The 24,583-nt window shown below is 38.4% G+C and overlaps 3 protein-coding genes and 1 long non-coding RNA gene across 7 annotated transcripts; all 4 read left to right on the forward strand.

Moving 5' to 3' along the window:
* Positions 1–897: 897 nt before the first annotated feature.
* On the forward strand, positions 898–2,049 carry LOC110880090 (probable 2-oxoglutarate-dependent dioxygenase AOP1.2). Its single transcript, XM_022128654.2, has 3 exons — positions 898–1,274; positions 1,377–1,698; positions 1,777–2,049. Exons 1-3 carry the CDS (start codon positions 913–915, stop codon positions 2,017–2,019), a joined length of 927 nt encoding a protein of 308 aa, XP_021984346.1. The 5' UTR covers positions 898–912; the 3' UTR covers positions 2,020–2,049.
* Positions 2,050–10,246: 8,197 nt separating this feature from the next.
* LOC110880091 lies at positions 10,247–17,402 on the forward strand. 4 transcript variants are annotated; one of them, XR_004868210.1, is made up of 5 exons: positions 10,321–10,664; positions 10,940–11,165; positions 15,770–15,973; positions 16,245–16,949; positions 17,038–17,402. It is a non-coding gene; the product is annotated as an uncharacterized LOC110880091 (long non-coding RNA). The 4 variants fall into 4 exon arrangements; XR_004868208.1 differs by lacking the exon at positions 10,940–11,165 and having other exon boundaries at positions 10,247–10,664; XR_004868209.1 differs by lacking the exon at positions 10,321–10,664 and having other exon boundaries at positions 10,678–11,165.
* Positions 17,403–17,590: 188 nt separating this feature from the next.
* LOC110880088 (probable 2-oxoglutarate-dependent dioxygenase AOP1.2) lies at positions 17,591–18,896 on the forward strand. Its single transcript, XM_022128651.2, has 3 exons — positions 17,591–17,981; positions 18,074–18,395; positions 18,472–18,896. The coding sequence occupies exons 1-3, from the start codon at positions 17,620–17,622 to the stop codon at positions 18,712–18,714; spliced, it is 927 nt and encodes a 308-aa protein (XP_021984343.1). The 5' UTR covers positions 17,591–17,619; the 3' UTR covers positions 18,715–18,896.
* A 1,900-nt stretch (positions 18,897–20,796) lies between these two features.
* On the forward strand, positions 20,797–23,368 carry LOC110880085 (probable 2-oxoglutarate-dependent dioxygenase AOP1). The gene is made up of 3 exons (XM_022128649.2): positions 20,797–21,193; positions 22,000–22,321; positions 22,993–23,368. The coding sequence occupies exons 1-3, from the start codon at positions 20,820–20,822 to the stop codon at positions 23,236–23,238; spliced, it is 942 nt and encodes a 313-aa protein (XP_021984341.1). The 5' UTR covers positions 20,797–20,819; the 3' UTR covers positions 23,239–23,368.
* The last annotated feature ends 1,215 nt before the right edge of the window (positions 23,369–24,583 follow it).

The following is a 24,583-nucleotide window of genomic DNA, read 5'->3' on the forward strand; positions in this document are numbered from 1 at the left end:
TACAATGAAATGCACTATGAAATAAGAACAAAGTTTCCATATGCAAAACTTAGCTTTTTAGTATCACGATTCAGATAACAAATGATATTTGTAACAGATTAAAACCATTTCACGTCAGACTTTTTATCTATGAGATAGGCGGTAACATGACAAAAAGAAAAAGACAAGACTTAAAAATATTAAATAATATCGCTGCCATCATCGCTGCCTCGTTCTACGGAATCTTTAATCTCCTCTCGGGATTCATCATTCCACGACCCGTAAGTTTCAGTGACTTTTTTTATTTTTAATTTTTTTTACTTAATTATAAACTTTTTCTAGTTCTAAAATGTGATTGGTTATATCAAATAGAGCATTTCTGTGTGGTGGAGATGGTACTAGTGGGGAAACCCGTTGGCATGGACTATTTACGGGTTGATTGCTTCGCAGTTCGGGGACTTTGAGGATGTACTTGCCAACAGTGAAAGCATCAAAGATTACTTGGATCGATATTTCGGTTTCAAGCATGATTTTCTGGGGGCTGTTGCGGGTGTCCACGTTGGCTTGGTTCTGCTCTTCGCCTTCATCTTTGCTTACTGCATTCGATCCTTCAATTTCCAGAAAAGATAGATATTGTTTTTCTCATTTCATACATTATTTTGTTTATCTACTTGTAATACTGTTAATTTTATTCAATATATATAAGATCAAAGAACAACGGATCTTTTGTTTTAGTGGGTCTAAATGGGCTTTCAATAATTAATCTATTATCAAATTTGGAATTTTCCTGTTGTTTATTCAAACATAATCTGTATTAAATAATAGTGTGTGACATTTGAACCATGATGTGTTATAAATAGGCCAATTTGTATAATGTACATTTCATCATTCACAGCCTAAATCAACCAAAGATCAGTAAAAACAACCGTAAACATGCATAAACTTCCAACGACCGACTTCACAAACAAGAGAAACTTGAAACCCGGGTCAACCTCATGGCTAGCAACTTCCATTGAAGCGACTCGTGCGCTTGAACAATATGGTTGTTTTATAGCAGAGTTTGATAAAGTAACTCCTGACCTCAATGATGCAGTTTTTAAGGGCTTACAAGATTTGTTTGATCTCCCTACTGAAGTTAAAGTACAAAACAAGTCAACAAAGCCCTTGTATGGATATGTTGGTCAAATACCATTCATTCCTCTTTATGAAAGCATGGGCTTTGATTATTCTAACACCCATGATGGAGTTAAAAGTTTTGTTGATGTCATGTGGCCCAACGGAAACGAAGCTTTCAGGTAACTAACATCTTTAATTACCTTATTATCAACCCGTTTTGACCCGTTTGAGCATGAACTTGTTTTGACCCATTACCTGACCTTTACTTTCATGTTAACTAGTGCAACGGTGCTAGCTTACAATAGGCTGGTGGCTGAGTTGGAAGAAATGGTGACAAGAATGGTGTTTGAAACATACGGCGTAGAGAAATATTTAGATGCGCATAGGAAAATGGTGACGTATCTTTGTCGGGGCATGAAGTACCGAGCACCAGAAAAAAACGAAACTAATATGGGCTTTGTTCCTCATACCGACAAAGATTTCATCACTGTTTTGCATCAGAATGGAGTCAACGGTTTAGAAGTCAAAGCAAGGGACGGCCAGTGGTTCACAGTTGAGCTTAAGCCGTCATCATACATAGTCATGTCAGGCGATGGAGCGATGGTTGGTTATGCATTTATCATATTCAACATGTATATTATCATATTCTACATCTAAAGATTTCACATTTTTTTTTATCAGGCATGGAGTAACGAAAGATTGTATTCGCCTTTTCATCGTGTTACGATGAATGGAAATGAAAGTAGATATTCCATTGCGCAGTTTTCATTTCTAGAAGGGATAATAGAAACACCAAAAGAGTTTGTTGATGAAGATAATCCGCTGCGGTTTAAGCCATTTGATCATCTTAAATATCTTGAATTTTATAGCAGGGAGGAAAACCGAACACTTGAAAGCGCCTTAAAAGCCTATTGTGGAGTGTGAGATTTGATTTGAATTTTATAGCATTAATTTCCTTGTTTGACAAATTCTTATCCAATCTCTATATAAGTGATCCATCTGTATTGTAATCATTGTATCACAAAATAACTAAAAACCTCCTAGTTACCGAGAGTGGACGTAGGTTAGAGCCGGACCGAACCATTATAAATCTTTGTGTTCTTGATTGTGAGCTGAGCGTGCGTGTGACTCGTGTTCGTGTGTGTGCTCCGATCCTAACAACTGGTATCAGAGCTCAGGCTCTTGATCGTTTCACACGAACCAACCGAGGTGAAGAAGAAGATACCTGACAGAAGTGTAATCGGAACTAGGGCTCTGATTTCATTTGTAACCTGCCACCGGCCGCCGCTACGATTCCGATCAGAGGCCGTCACCGCCCCACTCAGGTGAATCGCCGTTGCGATTCCGAAGCCACTGCCGGCTGTTCAAACGCGAAATCAGTCACCGGAGATCGCGACCCGTCGTTTCTGATTATTGCCGAAATTTGTTCGAAGACAAAGGGCTGATCGTTTTTTTTAAACGACAGAAAGGTTTGAGGAGAAGGGACTAGGGCATTCTTGGAGGTGAAGGGTGGATATGAACGTGAAGTTCAGTAAATAGGGATTATAAAAGAATTTCTTTTTTTTTTTTTGAAGAAAAGATTCTTTGTGTGGGAAAGAATAAAGAAGAAAGTCACGCGCCTTCAACTTTTAACCAACAATTCTTCAAAGCAAGTTTTTTTCTTTTAAGAGAATCAAGTTTCTCTTATCTGCAAAGAGAACCCCTTAACTTGACAAAGGTTGTCATAACTCACTACTACTTGTTCATTGTCATTTTAAAGCACGAAACAGATAGGTATTTGTTTCTATTAATTGCTTCCGCTTGCATAATTATTTTTTGGTACGAACTTGGTTTGGTTTGTAGCAATTAGTAATTATTTGTTTAAATGGCAGAAGATAGTAAAATCAAGATTGATAAGTTTGATGGTAGTGATTATGGGTTTTGGAAAATGCAAATTGAAGACTTGTTGTATCAGAAAAGTTTGCATTTGCCTATGTTGGGCGAACAACCAGATGACATGTACGATGAAGAATGGAAGTTGTTGGATAGGCAAGCTTTGGGTGTGGTTAGGCTTTCTTTAGCAAAGAGCGTTGCGTATAACGTTGTCAATGAAACAACTACATACAGTATATTAAAAGCTTTGTCCAACATGTACGAGAAACCATCTGCTTCAAACAAGGTGTTTCTCATCCGTCAATTGGTTTACACCAAGATGAAGGAAGGCATGCCGGTTACCGCTCACATAAACGAGTTCAATTCGATTATCTCTCGTTTAGCCTCTGTTGAAATAAAGTTTGAAGATGAAGTACAAGCTTTGCTCCTTTTATCATCTTTGCCCGACAGTTGGTCAGGCACAGTCACAACCGTTAGTAGCGCATCCGGTGCTACTAAGCTAACGTTTGATAACATTCATGACTTGATTTTGAATGAAGACATTAGAAGGAGAAGTAATGGAAAATCTTCCAGTTCTAGTTCTCTGTTGCACACAGAAAATAGAGGAAGAAGGAATGACAGAGGGCATAATCGAGGTAGGTCAAAGTCTAGAAGAAGGGGACAGTCAAAGAACAGAAAAGACATTGAATGTTGGAACTGCAAAGAAAAAGGTCACTTTAGAAGCCAATGTACAAAACCAGCTGCAAAGAAAGAAGTAAACAGTGTATGCTTGGAAGAATTAGGTGATGCTCTCATCTGTTCTGTTGAAGATTCAGTTGAATCTTGGATTATGGATTCGGGTGCTTCTTTCCATGCTATCTCATGCCCAGATATGGTCAAGAATCTACGAAGAGGTAACTTTGGTAAAGTTCGTTTAGCAGATGATCAAATGCTTGATATTACAGGTATTGGAGATGTAGACTTGAAGACCTCATTAGGAACTATATGGACATTGAAAAATGTCAGAGTTATTCCTAACTTGAGAAGAAAGTTGATTTCAGTTGGTAAATTGGATGATGAAGGGTTTAATGTTCACTTTAGGGGTGGACAATGGAAAGTGATCAAAGGCAATTTAGTGATTGCCAAAGGAAAGAAGAAAGGCACTCTATACATGGCAAAAGTTTCTGTTGAAGGTGTTCATGCAATGACTACCGGTCCGAGTCCATCAAATTTATGGCACAACCGACTCGGACACATGAGCGAGAAGGGATTGAAGATGTTGGCTCAGAAAGGAAAGTTTCCAGACTTGAAGAAAGTGGAAACTGAATTTTGTGAACCTTGTGTTCTTGGAAAACAAAAGAGGGTTACTTTTGTGAAGACAGGGAGGACACCGAAAGCTCAGAAGTTGGAGCTTGTTCACTCGGATGTATATGGACCAACTTCAGTTACATCTCTAGGAGGCTCGAGATACTATGTTACCTTCATCGACGATTCAACACGCAAGGTATGGGTATATTTTCTTAAACATAAATCTGGTGTATTTGATGCTTTTAAGATATGGAAATCTGCTGTTGAAAATGAAACTAATTTGAAGGTAAAGTGCTTAAAGTCGGACAATGGTGGTGAATACATAAGCAAGCAGTTCACTGACTATTGTGCCAAGGAAGGGATAAAGATGATCAGGACAGTTCCTGGAACTCCTCAGCAGAATGGTGTAGCTGAGAGAATGAATAGAACTCTAAATGAAAGTGGTGAAACAAGAAAAGAAGCTTTAGTCGACATTCCAGAAAATGGGAATGAGTCAAGCGACAGTGGGAGCTTAGGGGATGATTCTAGTAATGATTCGGAGGAAGAAGAAGCTATTCCTTCAACTCCAAACTCCCCAGAAACACCTCAAGTTCAACCAAGAAGGTCGTCTAGAGCCACTAGACCGCCAGACAGGTATTCACCATCAGTCAACTACATACTTTTGACAGAAAATGGTGAACCCCAGTGTTACTCTGAAGCTATGGTGTTGAAAGATTCATTGCAGTGGGAGCTTGCAATGAAAGATGAAATGAAGTCGCTTGAGAAGAACAAGACCTGGCACTTGATAAAGCTTCCATCTGGGAAGAAGGCTCTTCAGAACAAATGGGTTTTCAGGGTCAAGGATGAACATGATGGTACCAAACGGTACAAAGCAAGATTAGTAGTCAAGGGATTTCAACAGAAAGAGCGAATTGATTTCAATGAAATATTTTCTCCAGTGGTGAAGATGACTACCATCAGACTTGTTCTCGGTATTGTAGCAGCAGAGGGCTTGCATCTAGAGCAACTAGATGTCAAGACAGGTTTTCTACATGGTGACCTAGAAGAAGACATCTACATGACGCAACCAGAAGGTTTTCGGGTTAAAGGCAAAGAAAACTTGGTGTGTAAATTGAAGAAGAGTTTGTATGGTCTGAAACAAGCGCCCAGACAATGGTACTTGAAGTTTGATAACTTCATGGGAAGAGTTGGTTACAAGAGATGTGACAATGACCATTGTTGTTACATTAAGAAGTTTAAGGGTTCTTATATCATTCTACTACTCTATGTGGATGATATGTTAATTGCCGGTTCAGACATGTCAGAGATCAAAAAGTTGAAGAAACAAATGTCTGAAGAATTTGAGATGAAAGACTTAGGAGCTGCAAACCAAATAATGGTTCTTTGACACTATCTCAAGAGAAGTACATTGAGAAAGTGTTAGAGAGATTCAGCCTTAAAGATGCCAAGATCAGAAGCACACCTTTGGGAAGTCACTTTAAGCTTTCTAAAGTTCAGTCACCCAAATCAGATGAAGACAAAGCAGAAATGGCTAAAGTTCCGTATGCATCTACAGTTGGTAGCCTCATGTATGCAATGGTATGCACGAGACCAGACATTGCTCATGCAGTGGGAGTTGTTAGTCGGTTTATGTCCAACCCAGGAAGAGAACATTGGGAAGCAGTTAAATGGTTGCTAAGATATTTAAAGGGAACTTCAAAAGTTGCATTGCAGTTTAAAGGGAAAGAGGTTATTCTGAAAGGTTTTGCAGATACTGACCTTGGTGGGTGTAAAGACTCATTCAAAAGCACCACAGGGTATGTCTTCACAGTGGGAGGCACTGCTGTAAGTTGGATGTCCAAACTTCAGAAAAGTGTTGCCCTATCAACCACAGAAGCGGAGTATATGGCAGTTTATGAAGCAAGCAAAGAGCTTATTTGGTTGAAGAATTTTCTCAAAGAGCTTGGCAAGGAACAAGTTGATTGTGCACTGTTCTATGACAATCAAAGTCCAATACACCTTGCAAAGAACCCTGTCTTCCATTCGAAGACGAAACATATACAGTTGAGATATCACTTTATCAGAGATCAAGTCAGTGATGGCACTCTGAAGTTAAAGAAGATCAAAGGAACTGAGAATCCAGCTGATATGTTGACTAAGGTTGTCACCTTAGAGAAGTTGAAGCTTTGCATAGCTTCAACTGGCCTTCAGGATAATTGAAGAGAAGGCAGGGTAACTAGGAATGAGTTAAAGTTTCTTACAGAAATACAGATGCACAGTTGAAGCACAGGTGAAGATTGTTCCGTGGCTTCAAGTGGGAGATTGTCAAGTGTGAAGCCACTCTTGTGGTTTGTCAAAGTAGCGGCAGAAAACATGTGGTTTGTCTAAAAGTAACAGATGATTAACCGAGTTTTGTTTTTCAGGAGTACCCAACAAGATCTGATGAACGCAATGGGTTCAATGTATGCAGCGTGTCTCTTCTTAGGAATCCAGAACGCGTCAGCGGTTCAACCTGTTGTAGATGTTGAACGAACTGTCTTCTACAGAGAAAGAGCCGCCGGAATGTATTCTGCTTTGCCGTATGCTTTTGCTCAGGTTTTGGTCGAAATCCCATACGTGTTGGCGCAAACAGTGGTGTACAGTGTCATCGTCTACTCCATGATCGGTTTCGAGTGGAGCGCTGCTAAATTCTTTTGGTACTTGTTTTTCCAACTGTGCTGCTTCCTCTACATGACCTATTACGTATGATGACCGTCGCCATCACCCCCAACGCCAATATTGAAGATCATAATCAAGATCATCCGAAGATTAATTTGCCGCGTTTCATTTATGTTTTTCGTTTTATTATGTTACAGGTCAAAACGTTAAATAGTGTCTAGTTTGTTTAGTTTCGAATTTGGGCCGTAGGCCATAAACTGTGTCAAGCTTAGTCCGTGTCTTTATTAACTCGTTCAGCCCAGCCCAGTATGACAACAATTTGGATCAATCCAATAGTAGAAGCCCAGCAGCAAGAAACGGTGTGTTCAACAATCCAGATGCAGCGGTTATGAAGAAAAGGACGCGACGGTTCATAAGGAAGTTATACAACTCGTACCTGTTCGATCAAAGAGAGACAACGCTTCATCAAGTATAAATAGGGCTGTTAGTTATTCGTTTATGTACATGCTGAATTCTGTTTCATATATACATATTCAGAAGTTTATTCTGTTAGTTTTATTATCATTCAATATAGTTACTGTTCGTTTGATTCGTGATGAAGTATTGTCAACTTTGTTGTTCGTTTGAATGTGATTGTGAATGCGGTCATAACTCGATCCGTTCCGACTGGTCCTGGGTTTCCGATGACGATGATACCAACATTGGTATCAGAGCCAAAGGTTTGACAGGAACAGGAAAGGGTTGTGACAATGATGGAAACCGTTCTATGGAAGACAAGGGAAAATCGGTTGAGACCGACTACGGTGTAGATGTTGTTCGTAGTGGAAAGTGCGGCCGGGCAGCGGAAGGGATGAATGAGTACGCGCAGGGGAAGCCAACCATACGAACCGGGAAGTCACCGGTAAAGAAGTTTCCAAAGAGAATGGTTCCAAAAGGGTTCGTGAAGAAATCCAGAATGAAGGGAAGTGCACAGGTTGGAAGACCAAGGAAATCGGGAATTCGTTGTTTCAAGTGCAAGCAATTTGGTCATATCGCATCGATTTGTCCAAGTAAGTATGTTAATCTATCGCCATTACGGTTGAAAGTGATTATTTGGTTAAGGATACGTGTGGCGGTAAATGGGATTCGATTTGGGTTGTTGATCCTACATACAGAACACACATGACGGGAAACCGGAATGTGTTCAAGTATTTCAAAAGGCACTTTGGGTTAGTGACAAACGAAAATAGGAAGGATTTCTCGTTTGTGCATGGTATTGGAGAAGTTAGAGTCCCGGTGGATGGTAGGGACAAAACAATCCCATGTGTGAGTTACGCTCCTAGTCTAGACAAGAACGTGTTAAGTCTAGAACAACTCTTGTTTCAAGGAATTGAAACGGTTACAATGGGGGATACATGTTTACTAAAGAAGATGTTCGGAAGTCGTTCGAAGGGGTTTGATATTTATGAAGATAAGTCGGAAGTGGACTTAGAACAAGATTATCTCAACACGTTTTATGATAATCTTGATGTTGACAATGGGTACAAGAAAGAAAAGGAGGAGTTTCAAGAGTGTTTGGAAGATTACTACGAGAAGGAATTCGAAAAGGAAAGGAACAAGAAAAAGGCGTATAGTGAAAGTTCAAGGGCAAGAAAGAAAGAAATTGTTTATTCCAAGAAAGCAAAGAGGGCGTTCATGATATACTTCGAGGGTGAAAAAGATAATCCGTATGAATCAAAAGAAACGCTTCGGGAACGAGCGTTAATTCTTTCACAACTCGAGGAAGATGTTATCGAAAATAACGTGATCATTGAAAGTTGCCTAGAAGCGAAAGATCTCATCACGTTACACGAGGAACTAGAGAATCATCAAAGGTTCTACGATGCACCATTCGAGGATGTTATAATTTAGTTTATTCAAAATTTTCTTGGAATCGTATGTGAAAAAGCAATGCCACCCGAATTAATCGATGGTCGTGAAGTTAGTCTAATCTTGTTACATCGAATCGTGAGGCTCAACAGTGGATTCAAGGAAGTGATGGAAAAGAATTTATGGGACGTGATCGCGGCTAAGTATGGTTATGAGCCGGACGATGCACACGAAGTCAAGGTTGCCTACATTTACTACTTGGAACTAGTTGAATGGTATTTCGACTTCATGAAGGGCAAGCGTGGGAAGAATACAAACGTCATGGCTGAAAAATCAAACAACAACGGTTGGCTCGAAGAAACAAGTGATGACGAAGTGGTGGTCAAGATAGAGGTCACCAACAATTGCAAGAAGTGATCAAGATGCGGGCTTCGGATGTTCTCGCTTAGGGAGGTGAATGAAGATCATAATCAAGATCATCCGAAGATTAATCTGCCGCGTTTCATTTATGTTTTTCGTTTTATTATGTTACGGGTCAAAACGTTAAATAGTGTCTAGTTTGTTCAGTTTCGAATTTGGGCCGTAGGCCACAAATTGTGTCAAGCTTAGTCCGTGTCTTTATTAACTCGTTCAGCCCAGCCCAGCATGACAACAATTTGGATCAATCCAATAGTAGAAGCCCAGCAGCAAGAAACGGTGTGTTTAACAATCCGGATGCAACGGTTATGAAGAAAAGGACGCGACGGTTCATAAGGAAGTTATACAACTCGTACCTGTTCGATCAAAGAGACACAACGCTTCATCAAGTATAAATAGGGCTGTTAGTTATTCGTTTATGTACATGCTAAATTCTGTTTCATATATACATATTCAGAAGTTTATTCGGTTAGTTTTATTATCATTCAGTATAGTTACTGTTCGTTTGATTCGTGATGAAGTATTGTCAAGTTTGTTGTTCGTTTGAATGTGATTGTGAATGCGGTCATAACTCGATCCGTTCCCACTACGTCAAAACTGGGCTTTAGCCACACTTTTTCCTAAACCGGCTTGCCACAATTTTGATTAAATGTGTGGCTAAAAGTGATTTATAATATTTTAATACACTTTTAGCCACACATTTTATTATTAACATGGCCATTGTATAACAACTCAAAACATTTAGCCACACATTTTATTACTAATGTGACCATTGTATAACAGATCAAAACCTTTAGCCACACTTTTAGAAAAAACTGTGACATTTACTAGACACAACTAGAAAAGTGTATCCAAATGTAACCTATTGCCACTTTATTTGTTTGATTTCTTGATTCATGTGACGAAAACACATCTTTTTGAAACCTTTAGTCACACGTTTAATAAAAAGTGTGACAATCACTAGCCACAGTAGAAAAGTGTGGCCATCTTATGTGTCATAACTGGTTTTTAATGTTGAGACTAAAAGATAATACATATAGTCGCATTCGTGTGACTAAATATGACCAACTATCATGGTATTTCATGATAAAACATGTTTGTGTGACTAAAGTTAGTAAATGGACAGAGGAAAATTTACTTGTGACTAATAATTTCCTTCTTCTTCAAACACCCCCCCCCCCCCCCCCAACAAAATTCTATACGTACACAAAACCTAAATCAAACCCCACCAAGTTCAGGAGATCTCCACCATATCTCCGGCGTGTGTTCGCCACGACCACCGCCAATTCCAACTTCCACAAACCCTAACTAATTTTAGTTACCACTTATCATTAACGCTCTCCTCTGATCTACTCTCCTCCGCATCCCAAATTAAGCGTATGATTCAGTTTGAAGCAAGCTAGAATGGGATTACTCAGATCAATTTTCACTTTCCTCCTCCTTCGGATGCAGGCGGGCTAATTCGAAAACATCTTCTGTGGAGACTCTAAGAGATCTAAACTCAAATGGTAATTTTTTTTTTACTTAGAAGGAGTATTGTAGTTTTAGTTTACAGTTTGATGTAAATTAGGTTAAACATGTGTGATTTTGTCATGATTAAAGCCCTAAGATGTTAATTGGACTTGATATTTGTGATATTTGCTGGTCATATATGGATTGTGAGTTTGAATTGGAGGTTAGTGAGCCCTTGGTTGTGGTTATTTACACCAGTTTTGGTTGTTTGGAGGTTAATTAGGTTAAATTATGAGTGATGTTCTTTCTTTTTTCGGGAACTTCAATGCAGCAACTGGTCTCTACTTCCTCTTACACAAGACCAAGCTACTTACACCGCCTTAGACGCTCTTTGTTGGTATCACAGTTTTTTATGTTTTTTAGCAAAGACTTCTCAAACAAGAGTTTTCATTCTCTTTTTATATTCTAATTGTTTGCTAGTTGGCCTAAATGAACATATATACATTATCTTGCTGTTAATAGTTGTTGGTGCATTCCTATCCAGCCACAAATATAAGGTAATTTGTTGTTTTTTTGCATTCTGTATGATTTGGAGTTAGTTTTGCAGTAAACAAGATACATGCTTGCTGTTTTTTTTATGTATCATACAATATATAACCACAACTTTTGACTAAAGTTACAAAAAAAATAATGTTATGTTTGGAGTATAATTTGGAAGATGGTCAATAAGACAAGCTGACCTTGCACAAGCAGAGCCACATAGAAGGAAACGGCAAGCTGTGCTTTTAAAGTAAGCAAAAACTTTGTTAGCAAACAAGCTCGATCCCGAAACCTGTGCTTAAAATTCCACCATCTAACCATTAGACCCTTTTTTTCATTTTATTGTACTGGTTTACTCCAGATTTTATTAATGGGTTCATTTCAAGTTTTATATATAATCGCTCAATTCAAATTTCGAAACTCAGTGGGTTCGGGTGAACCTAGACCAATATATGTAGGTCCACCCCTGCCATTGAGGATGGAAAGTTCTTTTGTCGGATTGTAAGCCTGCACTTGAATCTAGTAACATTGCGAAAGTTATTCATGGTTGCAACAAGATAGTGAGTTCTTTCACTAATACAATTGTCTTATGGCATTTTTATTATTTCTTGGTGTTTGCAAGCCTTCTATTTTCTTATGAACATGTGTGAAAAGAGTAGGATCATATGGAGTATGGTTCTTTTCAAAACCCATGTATCAAACATGCTATTTTACTGTGTAAAAGTTCTATTTATTGTTGTATGTTGGGTGTTAATACTGTATACTTTATGCATAAGTATATTATACTACTAAAGCAAGTTTATTTAATACTATATACATAATCTAATCTAGGGGTGTAAACGAGTCAAGCCCAGCCCAAGCTCAACTAGGTTCGAGCTTGAGCTCGAACTCGGCTTGTAGGTAATTTTTCAAGCTCGATCTTGACTCGTTTATTATTTTATTAACTACTTTATATTATATATAATTATCAGTATATATTATTTAAATATATATTCAATATATTGATCAAACATTATTAATCGTTTAGGCTTGCGAGCCGGCTCGAGCTTGATAAGTGAAGCTCGGGCTCGTTTACTAAACGAGTTTGTTTTTAGGCTTTGGCTCAAGCTCGTTTAAGCTTGGTTTGTTCGAGTTTTATTTTGAGCTGAGCTCGAGTAGCTCGGCCCATTTGCACCTTTAAATTCTAATTTTATATAAATAAATATTAAAATTAGCATTTGTTTACATGGTGATCCGGATGTCGATAAACGGATACCAAATTGCCACAAATCTAAGTAGCTTCTAGAATCAGCTATGCAAGTTTCCTTGGCGAATGAAACCAAAACCAACAAAATGAAACTGGTGTAGTTTCAGCTTGGAACCGGTTCAGTACAGAATTAACACCTGAAGTGGTTTGATTAATAGTATTGTGTACTTAGGTTACGTGCTTCTCTGCATATTTATCTTGTATCTACAACACATGTAAACTGAAATAGGTGATAGAATATATATAGTAAAGAGTTAGTGTCACATTTTGATCGTTCACAAACAAATTGACCATTTCACAAGAGCAGTGGCGGATCTAGAAAATCCGCATAGGGGTAACGTTTCAATAAAAAAGGGTAACGAAATAAAAAAAAACGTCAAATTTTTCCAAAATTTACACTACGGTCGGAGCGTCACCGGAGCGTCAAGGGGGAACGGAGGTTATGTTGGGTTCGTAGGCTTTAGGGTAGCCGGCCCTAATTAGGGTTAGCCTGCCCTAGTTAGGGTTAGCCGGCCCTAGTTATTAGGCCCACTTAGTTAACTTGTTGACCAAGTAGGAAACCTTAATCTTGTTCTATAAATACCTATGATGTAATTGTAATCTGTGTCATTCTGAAAACAGTTGTGAGCATCTAATAAAAGTAAAACCCTAGTTGCAACCCGTGGACGTAGGTCTCCTTGACCAAACCACGTAAATTCTCGTGTTCTTTATTTTCTGCTAGTGTGTGTGTGTGTGTATGTTCCGCTTCCGCTCGAGCCTACTCTGATCCGATACCCCTAACAAGTGGTATCAGAGCCAAAGGTTCAGTAAAATACACGGTTCACACGGTTATCGCAGGAGAAGGAGAGAGCTGGACGAGAGATCTTGATCTGATGTTGCTGCCGTCGCCGCTGACTTGTTTACGGCCCGTACCTATTCGGCTCGTAAGGTCTAGGGTTTGCGCCGTAGGGTTTGCTGTTGCAGATCTGGTGGTTTTGGGGTGTTTGGCGATTAGGGTTTCGGTTCTTGAACCCTGGTTATTCGTTGGTTTACGCTCGGGTTTGCAGGAGAAGTCGCTGGTTCGGGTACTTCGGGTTTCTGGTTTATTGAAAGTTGCTCGGGTTTCGGCTGCTTGGTTCCTTGTGGTTTTTTCTGGTTTTTCTCGTTTGCTATGGCTGAAGACGGGAAGTTCCGAATCGAGAAGTTCAACGGTACTGATTTTGCTTGGTGGAGAATGCAAATAGAGGCGTTGCTTGGTGAATGCGATTTGGATGTGGTACTGGAAGAAAAACCTGCTGGAATGGATAAAGCTGCCGAGGCAATTTGGAACTCAAAGGACAAAAAGGCAAGAGGTAAAATTACATTGGCTTTGACGAGGAGCGTTGCATTTAATATCATGAAAGAAACAACTGCTCGTGATATGTTAGAAGCTCTGTCAAATATGTATGAGAAGCCGTCTGCCGGTAATAGGGTGTTCTTGATGAGGGAACTGTTTAATATGAGAATGAACGAAGGCAGTTCAGTTGCTGATCACATTAACGAGGTCAATTCAATTTTGTCCAGGTTAGCAACTGTGGGCATGAAGTTGGATGAGGATACTCAGGCTGTGGTTTTATTATCTTCCTTACCTGATAGTTGGTCAGGATTTGTGACAACGGTCACTGAAACTGCTGGAACTGGAAATTTGAAGTTTGATCGGGTCCGGGATAGTGTTTTGGGTGAAGACGTTCGCCGGAGGAACACTAGTGGAGGATCTACTTCTGGTATGTTCAGTGTTAGCAGGGGAAGAGGTAAAAACAGAAGCAGTGGGAGTCGTGGGAAAAGCTTGTCTAAAGCTGGGAAGAATGTGAGGTGCTGGAACTGTGGTGAAAAGGGGCATGTTAAAAACGAGTGTCCTGATCCTAAGAAAGAGGGTGGTAACCAGCATGTAAACAGTGTTGTGTCAGATGAATCTGATGGTGACGTACTGGTTTGCTGTGAAGAGTCTATAGATTCTTGGGCTATGGATTCTGGTTCTTCGTTTCACGCCATGCACAGCGGGGAGACAATGGTGAATCTGAAAAAAGGAGACTTTGGAAAGGTACGATTAGCTAACGGTCATGTTCTTAATGTTACGGGTATGGGAGATGTCAACCTGAAGACTCCACTGGGCACTACATGGAACTTAAAGAACGTCAGGGTAATTCCAGGTTTAACGAAGAAACTTATTTCTGTTAGTCAACTGGATAAACAGGGACTAGATGTTAAGTTTGGTGGTGGGAAGTGGAAGGTGATTGATGGAAATCTTGTTATTGCTTGTGGGAGGAGACGAGGATCGTTGTATCTAGTTGAGATACCTGTTGAGGGAGTAGCCGTCCCTGTACAACATAAAGTCTGGTTCACTGAATCTAGTAAGCGGAAGAGGGTTCAATTTGCAAACTTGAATCCTGGTGCTTTGGGGATGTCAGTTGAATGTGGTCGGGGGTCTAAGTTTAAGCCAGTCAGGGGATTTGGTGATAGTGGGAGCACGGGTCGTGTTCCGGGTACAATCACAAAGAACCGTTGGGTTTTGAAGACGAAGATTCCGACTGAAGAAAAAAGCTCTCCTGGAAATAGTTTGCAAAATGTGGAGAGTGGTATTAATTCTCGGTGTATCTCTGGAGCTGGTGGATCGTGCAAGCCGGTTGAGATAGAGAATGGGTCCGATAAGACTGTTGGGTTGGAGCTTGTGGGAGCTTCAACTGGTCTCTCAGTTACTTGATGAGAGGTGTGGTTGCAACTAGGTGGCTTGGCTGTGACTGAAGTCTTAGCTTGTTCTTGGAACTGGAGGCTGGGAAGACTTGAACGTAAAAATTACTGAAGTTACTGGTGATGGGTTTCTTGGATGCACTTTGTGGACTATGCAAAGCCTCCGAGTGGGAGATTGTTGGGTTCGTAGGCTTTAGGGTAGCCCGCCCTAATTAGGGTTAGCCTGCCCTAGTTAGGGTTAGCCGGCCCTAGTTATTAGGCCCACTTAGTTAACTTGTTGACCAAGTAGGAAACCCTAATCTTGTTCTATAAATACCTATGATGTAATTGTAATCTGTATCATTCTGAAAACAGTTGTGAGCATCTAATAAAAGTAAAACCCTAGTTGCAACCCGTGGACGTAGGTCACCTTGACCGAACCACGTAAATTCTCGTGTTCTTTATTTTCTGCTAGTGTGTGTGTGTGTGTTTGTTCCGCTTCCGCTCGAGCCTACTCTGATCCGATACCCCTAACAGGTTACCCCTTCTATCATTCTAGGTCCGCCTCTGCACAAGAGTTTTTAAGCTGACTCTGCTTTGACCAACTTTTCATGACATTCATTGTACCAAATTCTCATGATATATTTGAAATATTTATGTGTTGGATTGAAATGGTAAATTAAATTGCAGGGTGTATGACCAGATGCCCGAGCCAAGGTGGTGATACTACCACTACTCATACTCTGTTGGTAAGAGGTTGGGATAGGATCGTCCCGGTTGGCACCTATGTCCCTGGTTGCCCATCGACAGCCAACGCGCTCTTATATGGGCTTCTCTAGCTGCAGAAAAAGATCAACCGACCCAAGGACTTCCATCATTGGTGGACCAAGTGAGGTTCGCACTGCATTGTGTTTTTTTACCAAATTAGTTGTGTGTTTGGTTTTCTTGCTGGTGTATATATCCCTGCAACTATCACCCATCCAAAGATGGTTTTTCTATGGCTGTTTGTTATATTTAGATTGTCATAACAAAAATTATTTAGTTACTTATTGCTAGTGAATTATATAAAATACAAATGTTAGAACTCACCTAAATGATCAAGTTTATGATTTTAAGTATTCTACATTTAAACCTAGTGGGTATGGTTTGTGGTATTCTGTTGCAGGTTGGATGTCCTTGCTGACTGAGGCTGTTATGAGGATAATAGAGGTCAAGACTACTAGGAAGCCAAAGAGAAGATTATTCAGGTTCTGTTGGTCGCGGCTTCATATTCTTTCAGAAGGGGATGGGGCAAAGGGTTGTGATTCTATTGTTGTGTGAGTTTTGGTGTCCATACAGGTTCCAAAAGGGTGGGAGGGGTGTGTTTTGGTGTGTGTTTAACTGGGCTGCGGTTAATATTTGGTATATAGTGTGTTGGTACTAGCAACTTAGTTCCCGGATGTTCATTTTTTAATCAACGTGGCTAAAACAAACTTTTATGTGACTATATAATAGAAACGGCCACACTTACATTAAATTTATGTGGCTGTTGCTACCATTTAGCCACTTATTGTACAAAATGTCTGATTCTAGCAAGAAATAATGGTACCATTTAGCCACACTTTTAAGTTGCTACGGCCACTAAACGTGAATGTGACTGTATGATACCTACGATGACTAGACATTTGGTCACACTTGAGATGGAAAAAAAAAGCGTGGCGAAAGGCGTATGGTCACACTTTTTTTGTGTGGCTGTAAGCCTTTTTTGACGTAGTGTCCGACTGGTCCTGGGTTTCTGATGACGATGATACCAACAAATATCGCTGCCATCATCGTGGCCTCATTCTACGGAATCTTCAATCTGTTCTCGGGATTCATCATTCCACGACCTGTAAGTTCCAGTGACTTTTTTTATTTTAATTTTTTTACTAAATTATAAACTTTTTCTAGTTCTAAAATGTGATTGATTATATCAACAGAGCATTCCTGTGTGGTGGAGATGGTACTACTGGGGTAACCCGTTGGCATGGACTATTTACGGGTTGGTTGCTTCGCAGTTCGGGGACTTTGAGGATGTACTTGCCAACGGTGAAAGCATCAAAGATTACTTGGATCGATATTTCGGTTTCAAGCATGATTTTCTGGGGGCTGTTACGGGTGTCAATGTTGGCTTGGTTCTGCTCTTCGCCTTCATCTTTGCTTACTGCATTCGATCCTTAAATTTCCAGAAAAGATAGATATTGTTTTTTTCACATTTCATACATTATTTTGTTTATCTACTTGTAATACTGTTAATTTTATTCAATATATATAAGATCAAAGAACAATGGATCTTTTGTTTTAATGATGGGCTTTCAATACTACCAATTGCTATGATTATCCAATAATTAATCTATTATCAAATTTGGAATTTTCCTGTTGTTTATTCAAACATAATCTGTATTAAATAATAGTGTGTGACATTTGAACCATGATGTGTTATAAATAGGCCAATTTGTATAATGTACATTTCATCATTCACAGCCTAAATCAACCAAAGATCAGTTAAAACAACCGTAAACATGCATAAACTTCCAACGATCGACTTCACAAACAAGAGAACCTTGAAACCCGGGTCAACCTCATGGCTAGCAACTTCCATTGAAGCGACGCGTGCGCTTGAACAATATGGTTGTTTTATAGCAGAGTTTGATAAAGTAACTCCTGACCTCAATGATGCAGTTTTTAAGGGCTTACAAGATTTGTTTGATCTCCCTACTGAAGTTAAAGTACAAAACAAGTCAACAAAGCCCTTGTATGGATATGTTGGTCAAATACCATTCATTCCTCTTTATGAAAGCATGGGCTTTGATTATTCCAACACCCATGATGGAGTTAAAAGTTTTGTTGATGTCATGTGGCCCAACGGAAACGAAGCTTTCAGGTAACTAACATCTTTAATTACCTTATTGTCAACCCGTTTGAGCATGAACTTGTTTTGACCGATTACCTGACCTTTACTTTCATGTTAACTAGTGCAACGGTGCTAGCTTACAATAGGCTGGTGGCTGAGTTGGAAGAAATGGTGACAAGAATGGTGTTTGAAACATACGGCGTAGAGAAATATTTAGAGGCGCATAGGAAAATGGTGACGTATCTTTGTCGGGGCATGAAGTACCGAGCACCAAAGAAAAACGAAACTAATATGGGCTTTGTTCCTCATACCGACAAAGATTTCATCACTGTTTTGCATCAGAATGGAGTCAACGGTTTAGAAGTCAAAGCAAGGGACGGCCAGTGGTTCACAGTTGAGCTTAAGCCTTCATCATACATAGTCATGTCAGGCGACGGAGCGATGGTTGGTTATGCATTTATCATATTCAACATTTATATTATCATATTCAACAACTAAAGATTTCACATTTTTTTATCAGGCATGGAGTAATGAAAGATTGTATTCGCCTTTTCATCGTGTTACGATGAATGGAAATGAAAGTAGATATTCCATTGCGCAATTTTCATTTCTAGAAGGGATAATAGAAACACCAAAAGAGTTTGTTGACGAAGATAATCCGCTGCGGTTTAAGCCATTTGATCATCTTAAATATCTTGAATTTTATAGCAGGGAGGAAAACCGAACACTTGAAAGTGCCTTAAAAGCCTATTGTGGAGTGTGAGATTTGATTTTCATCTGAGTGGGTTGATCTTGATGTTATTAAGTGTGTGTCTAATAAGTTTTATGTTACCTTTCTACTGTATGTATCATATATGAAGTATGGATTGTGTGCATGTGCTACTTTGTATCAATGTCGATTTGCTTTGTAATAATATTGTTTCTATAATCATTCATCACGGTTAACGCGTGAATCATATATAAAATGGACCAAAAAGTGTTTGTGCGTCAACACAATGCAACCCAACATGTTTGACTTGAACCCACAGTTATTAGTTATAAAGAAAATATTAAAATTTGGACAAAAAAGTTATGCAACCCCAACCTAGCCCGTTTTGACCCAATCCAACCCGTCCATTTTCACCCTCTTTCATGCTATTTGAAAGCCGCGAATTTAGAACTACAATGAAATGCACTATGAAATAAGAATAAAGTTTCCATATGCAAAACTTAGCTTTTCAGTATCATGATTCAAATAACAAATGATATTTGTAACAGATTAAAACCATTTCACGTCAGACATGTTATCTATGAGATAGGCGGTAACACGACAAAAAGTAAAAGACAAGACTTAAAAAAATTAAATAAGAAAAGAGGTCATTTTTCAGACCACCATGAAGACAAAAGAGTTGTATAATAATCCAAGTAACAATTTTTTTGATGTAGACATGTTGTTTACCAAGTATTATTGTAACCAGCTAAGACCACCCGTAGTGGGGCATTATGCTCAAAAAAAACGCCCCCGCTCCCATTACATAGGGCATTATGGGGCATTATGCTCAAAAAAAAATTGCTTTGGCGTGATATATAAAACGCCTAAAGGGGATTGTGGGAGGGTTGACTGACCAATGAGATTTTTTAGGGGTTTTTTCTTTATTTTATTTAATGCCCCAATAATGCCCAATAATGCCCCATCCCCATTACACCCCATTTTAGAAAACGCCCAATAATACCCCTTTGCTGACTGGACCGCCACATGGCGTAAAATGCCCTAGGGTGGGGGCATTATTTTTTAGGGACCATCTTAATTAGAGTAATATGAAAGCTACCATATAAAGTTAAAAATCATACAATCATACACTCAAATAATGGCAAAACGAAATCATATTTATTAAAGAGAAAGACAACCGATTATTAACAAACCCGGAAATCAGAATCATAATCAGCTTAACAATAAATTTATAAGCCATTCTGCCATTATTATCGATTTATGTCATGGTCATGCATCAATCATATGGAAAAAAGGACAATCATTTGAAGAACAGATAAACTTATTAATCTGCACCAAAGGTTATTCTCTTTGACTAATGAATGAACAACAAGATCATTCCAAACTAGACAATAATTAACACACTCTTTAGCTGTTAAATGACTCACGCGTGTGGTACTAACGTGTAATTTTTTATTTTTTTCTAATGGACAAGTGTTGATATTGATATCCTGATATATGCATATATTATAATTTAGTAGAATCAGCTCATTAATTAATCTATCCACATAAATGATTATTCACTATATAGCTAAGGAACAAAGATTTCAATCAAAACTAGGCAATAAAAAAGTACAACCAAGTCAGTTTTGCATGATTCACATGATGTCCTTTCTAGAATGGGCCAGAGTTGATGCTGATCTCCTACCATATATGTACTTTCATAATTGATAAAATCATGATACAGTTAAAAATAATTTCGTGAAAATAACGTTAAAAGAGGGGGGTGGTTAATCATGCATCATGTGGTGGCGTTGATAGCTGAAAGACAAGGGAGTACATGCACTAACCGTCCTTTGTCTTAATTGCTGAGTGTTATGTGCCTTATGTCCAAGGCTTGATGCAAAACTACTATCGAGCCGGGGGTCTCATTGGAAGCAGTCTTTCCATTCCTACATGGTAGAGGTAAGGCTGTCTACATATCTTACCCTCCTCAGACCCTACCTTAGTTGTGCTATTGGTGGGATTTACTGAGTACGATAATGATGATGATACAGTTAAAAATAATATATTCAAGTCATAAAAGGAGGCTATATAACCACCCTAACCAATAGGTATAACAAAATGTGTGATGATTAAGATAGGCATACTGGTGAACAAAAAAGATATCTTGTGAAATAATGGGTTCCTTAAAGAAACCAAACCTTCCTGTTATTGAATTCTCTGTTAAACATTTAGACACTGCTTCAAGTTCTTGGTTCACAAAGCGCGTTGAGGTTACACGCGCACTTGAAGAATACGGGTGTTTCATAGCCACATATGAAGGAGTGTCCCAAGAACTACATGATGCAATTTTCCTTGCATCACAAGAGTTATTTGATCTTCCTACTGAAGTTAAAGTTTTGAACACTTCAGATACACCATCGCATGGTTATGTCGGGCAAATACCTGTTATTCCTCTTTATGAAGGCTTAGGCATTGAAGATTCAACCACTACACATGGAGTTGAAAGATTCACAAAACTCATGTGGCCCTCTGGAAAAGATAGTTTCAGGTATTATTTATGTGGCTATTCAGCTTGCAATTATACCTGGTTCAAACATGTACTTAAAGAATTAGCTTAAAAGGAAATATATATGTAAACATGTTGAAGTTCTTCAAATTTGTGTTATTAGATTTTAATGCTTAAAACCCTTTCTAAAAAATACAGATAGATTAGAGTAAAATGCACGGATAGTCCCTGTGGTTTGGTAAAATTTCACTCGTAGTCCTCACCTTTTCAAAATTACATATGTATGCTCCCTGTGGTTTGTGGTTTGTGGTTTGCTCGTTTGTTACTCGGATAGTCCCTGAAGTGGAGGAGAGGGAGGGTGTGCGGTGGGTGTTTTAATGTTTAAAATATTGTTTTTAATGACAAGGGTAATTTTTTCATTTCACATAGACTTAACTGGGAAAATTAACCATCATTCACTTCAGGGACTATCCGAGTAACAAACGAGCAAACCACAGGAAGCATACACGTAATTTCGAAAAGATGGGGACTAAGGGTGAAATTTTACCAAACCACAGGAACTATCCGTGCATTTTACTCGATAGATTATTAGTAAAATGAATATAGTTTATAGCTGACACTAGAAACTACAAATAAGAAACTTTAGACAAAAAGTGTTCTAGAGAATGTACCTATTTCATTACTTACATTCAACTTTTAAACAAGTTGCATAAAGTGTATTTTTAATACATAAAATCTAATAATAGCACTATAGTCTATAGACAGACCTTGGACTAAAATAATCTAATGCACCATTTTTATTACTTACATTCAACAACTATAATGTTCCAGTGAATTACATGTTTCAGTGAAAGTGTGTTAAAGTACACAAAGGCTGTAGCGGAACTGGATCAGATAGTGATGAGAATGGTGGCTACAAACTATGGAATAGAGGAACACTATGAATCGCTCCTCGGGTCAACAACTTATCTTCTAAAACTCATAAAATACATAAGTCCTCAAGGGGATGACAGAAATATGGGAATTGTTCCACACACAGATAAGACTTTCATGTCCATTCTTCACCAAAATGAAGTAAAGGGTTTGGAGATCAAGACAAAGGATGGGGAGTGGATTGAAGTTCATCCTTCACCATCATCTTTTATAGTCATGGCAGGGGATGCTTGCATGGTATTAAAAGTTACTTATTCCAAAAAACGAATAACAGGCAACTTATATTACGCGTAAATAGAAACCAACTTATATATAACAAGTACGATGTGGCACTCGGACACTCGGTGATGCCATGCGAGCCATCACCTGTGAAATTTACAAGTTTAAAAACTATAAAATTTGATATTAAAATAATTATGAATTGTAACCAGGGCCGGCTCAAGGGGAGTGAAATAAAGCAATAGCTTTAGGTCTCCATTTTCCTAGGGCCTCAAATTCTAAGAAAATATATTATATGATGGTAATTTTGGCTTTGAATTGTTAACACTGAGGTTTATAATCTATAATTATGCGTATACAAAGATGATATATGAATAATAGGATCCATAGCAATTTTTTTCATTTACAAAAAGGGCCCCAATTTTGCTATCCGCTTTGGGCCTAGAAAAATTTAGAAAATTTTGAGCCGGCCCTGATTGTAACATTGAAATGACAAGTAAAATCTCAAACAAAAAAGTTTAGAAAGATGAGCCTAGCTAAAAATGGTTTGCTACTATTTGAACAAGTTATTTTGTTGCTGCAGTTGCCAGTTGGTAATAAAGTGCAACTTACTTTGTATATTGTGTCTAACTAAAAGTTTGGTTGCTAAAATTTGAAAGACTATGAAGTTTGTTTGTTTCTTTTGTTAGGCATGGACAAATGGAAGGATCGAGCCATCGTGTCACAGGGTGATGATGCAAGGGAACACGGATAGATATTCGCTAGGGCTATTTACATTTATCCGTGATCTCAAAGTAGAGGCACCTCAAGAACTTGTTGATGAAAACCACCCTCTACAATTTAAGGCATTTGATCACTACAAATATCTTCATTACCATGCCTCAGCTGAAGGAAGGAGATCAAAGTTCCCCCTCAAATCCTACTGTGGAATTTGAAACACTCTTCCCAGCCCACTGTTTAGTTATTATTTCTATGTATGCTTTTAATTTTGCTTTTGTTTCTCATTTCCCTTTGTCCACCAAGTATGAATTAATGCATAAAAGTTGTGTGGGGTTTTTAAGAACACTTGGCCAGATTAGTTGCACCATCTCTTGTCACATACAAAGTTGTTTTAAGACTAAAAGACGCGAAGATGTCCCTCGTTCCTAGGCGCAAGGTTCGGGCCACATGCACAGCATATCAATAAAAATGCAAAGAGTAAATACATTCACAAATATTAAACTTAGTTTAACTTTATACTCAAAATATCAAAGATAGTTGAATTATATATTATGCATCAAATAATGATAGAAAGAAACAACTAAAGTAACAAAAACATCAACCAAAAAGTCATCACATTACACATTTCTCTCTACATTTTATCTTGTTGCCCGTTTACCAACTATCTCGATGTAAATTACTTATTAACGAGATTCGTCTATTGTAGAATAGACATAATGAGCACTAATTTTCATCATGTTCTATTTGTGAATCACAAAAAAAGTTATCAATACTATGTTTCCACATAGACATTGGTATTTATCTTTCTTCATGGTATAGAACCTCACTGTGTGATACATAAATTAATTAACTTACTTGTTCACATGGTAATGGACTCAGGTCACAATCTCTGAGACTTCATGGCGCTGATTTTTTTTTTTTTTTTGAAAGAGTTAATGTCAAGTGAAAACCCTAGCTTTGGAAGAAACGGTAATTCTAAGTTGGGTGTTTGGGTTTCGGGTCTTCATGCACAATAGTGGACTCACAATTGGGCATTGAGGTGCACAAAATAACCGGTTAATTAACCGTAATCGGTTATTAACCGAGACCGGTTAATAATCGCTTGAGGAATAATTGGTTGGTGGTTTTTTTAGCCGTAGATTAGTAACCGCTTAGGGATATTTATTATAGGAACCGGTTATTAACCCGTTTTCTAACCGGTAGACCGGTTAACAAAAAAACTCCAATAAAAGGCAAAAAAAAACGGTTAATTAACCGAAAATAACCGGTTAAAGTAATTAATCGGACCAGTTAAAAAAATAACCAGTTAAAATAAAAAAGCTTAATTAACCGGTATAACTGGTTAACCAAACCGATTATTGAAATTAACCGATTTGTTCACCTCTAGTTGGGCGCATGGATCATTTTGGGTTGCACCTTGGATGCCAACACTACCGGCCCAGCTGGATGTTCTACATGCCCAAGTGCCTAACAAATCACTTTTTCTTCTTATTATTATTATTATTATTTTTTTTTTGAGTATTTACTTTTTAGAAGTATGTTTATTTTAGGACTTAACTA

This window comes from Helianthus annuus, chromosome 9 (genome assembly GCF_002127325.2).
Source record: "Helianthus annuus cultivar XRQ/B chromosome 9, HanXRQr2.0-SUNRISE, whole genome shotgun sequence".
Classification (NCBI taxonomy): domain Eukaryota; kingdom Viridiplantae; phylum Streptophyta; class Magnoliopsida; order Asterales; family Asteraceae; genus Helianthus; species Helianthus annuus.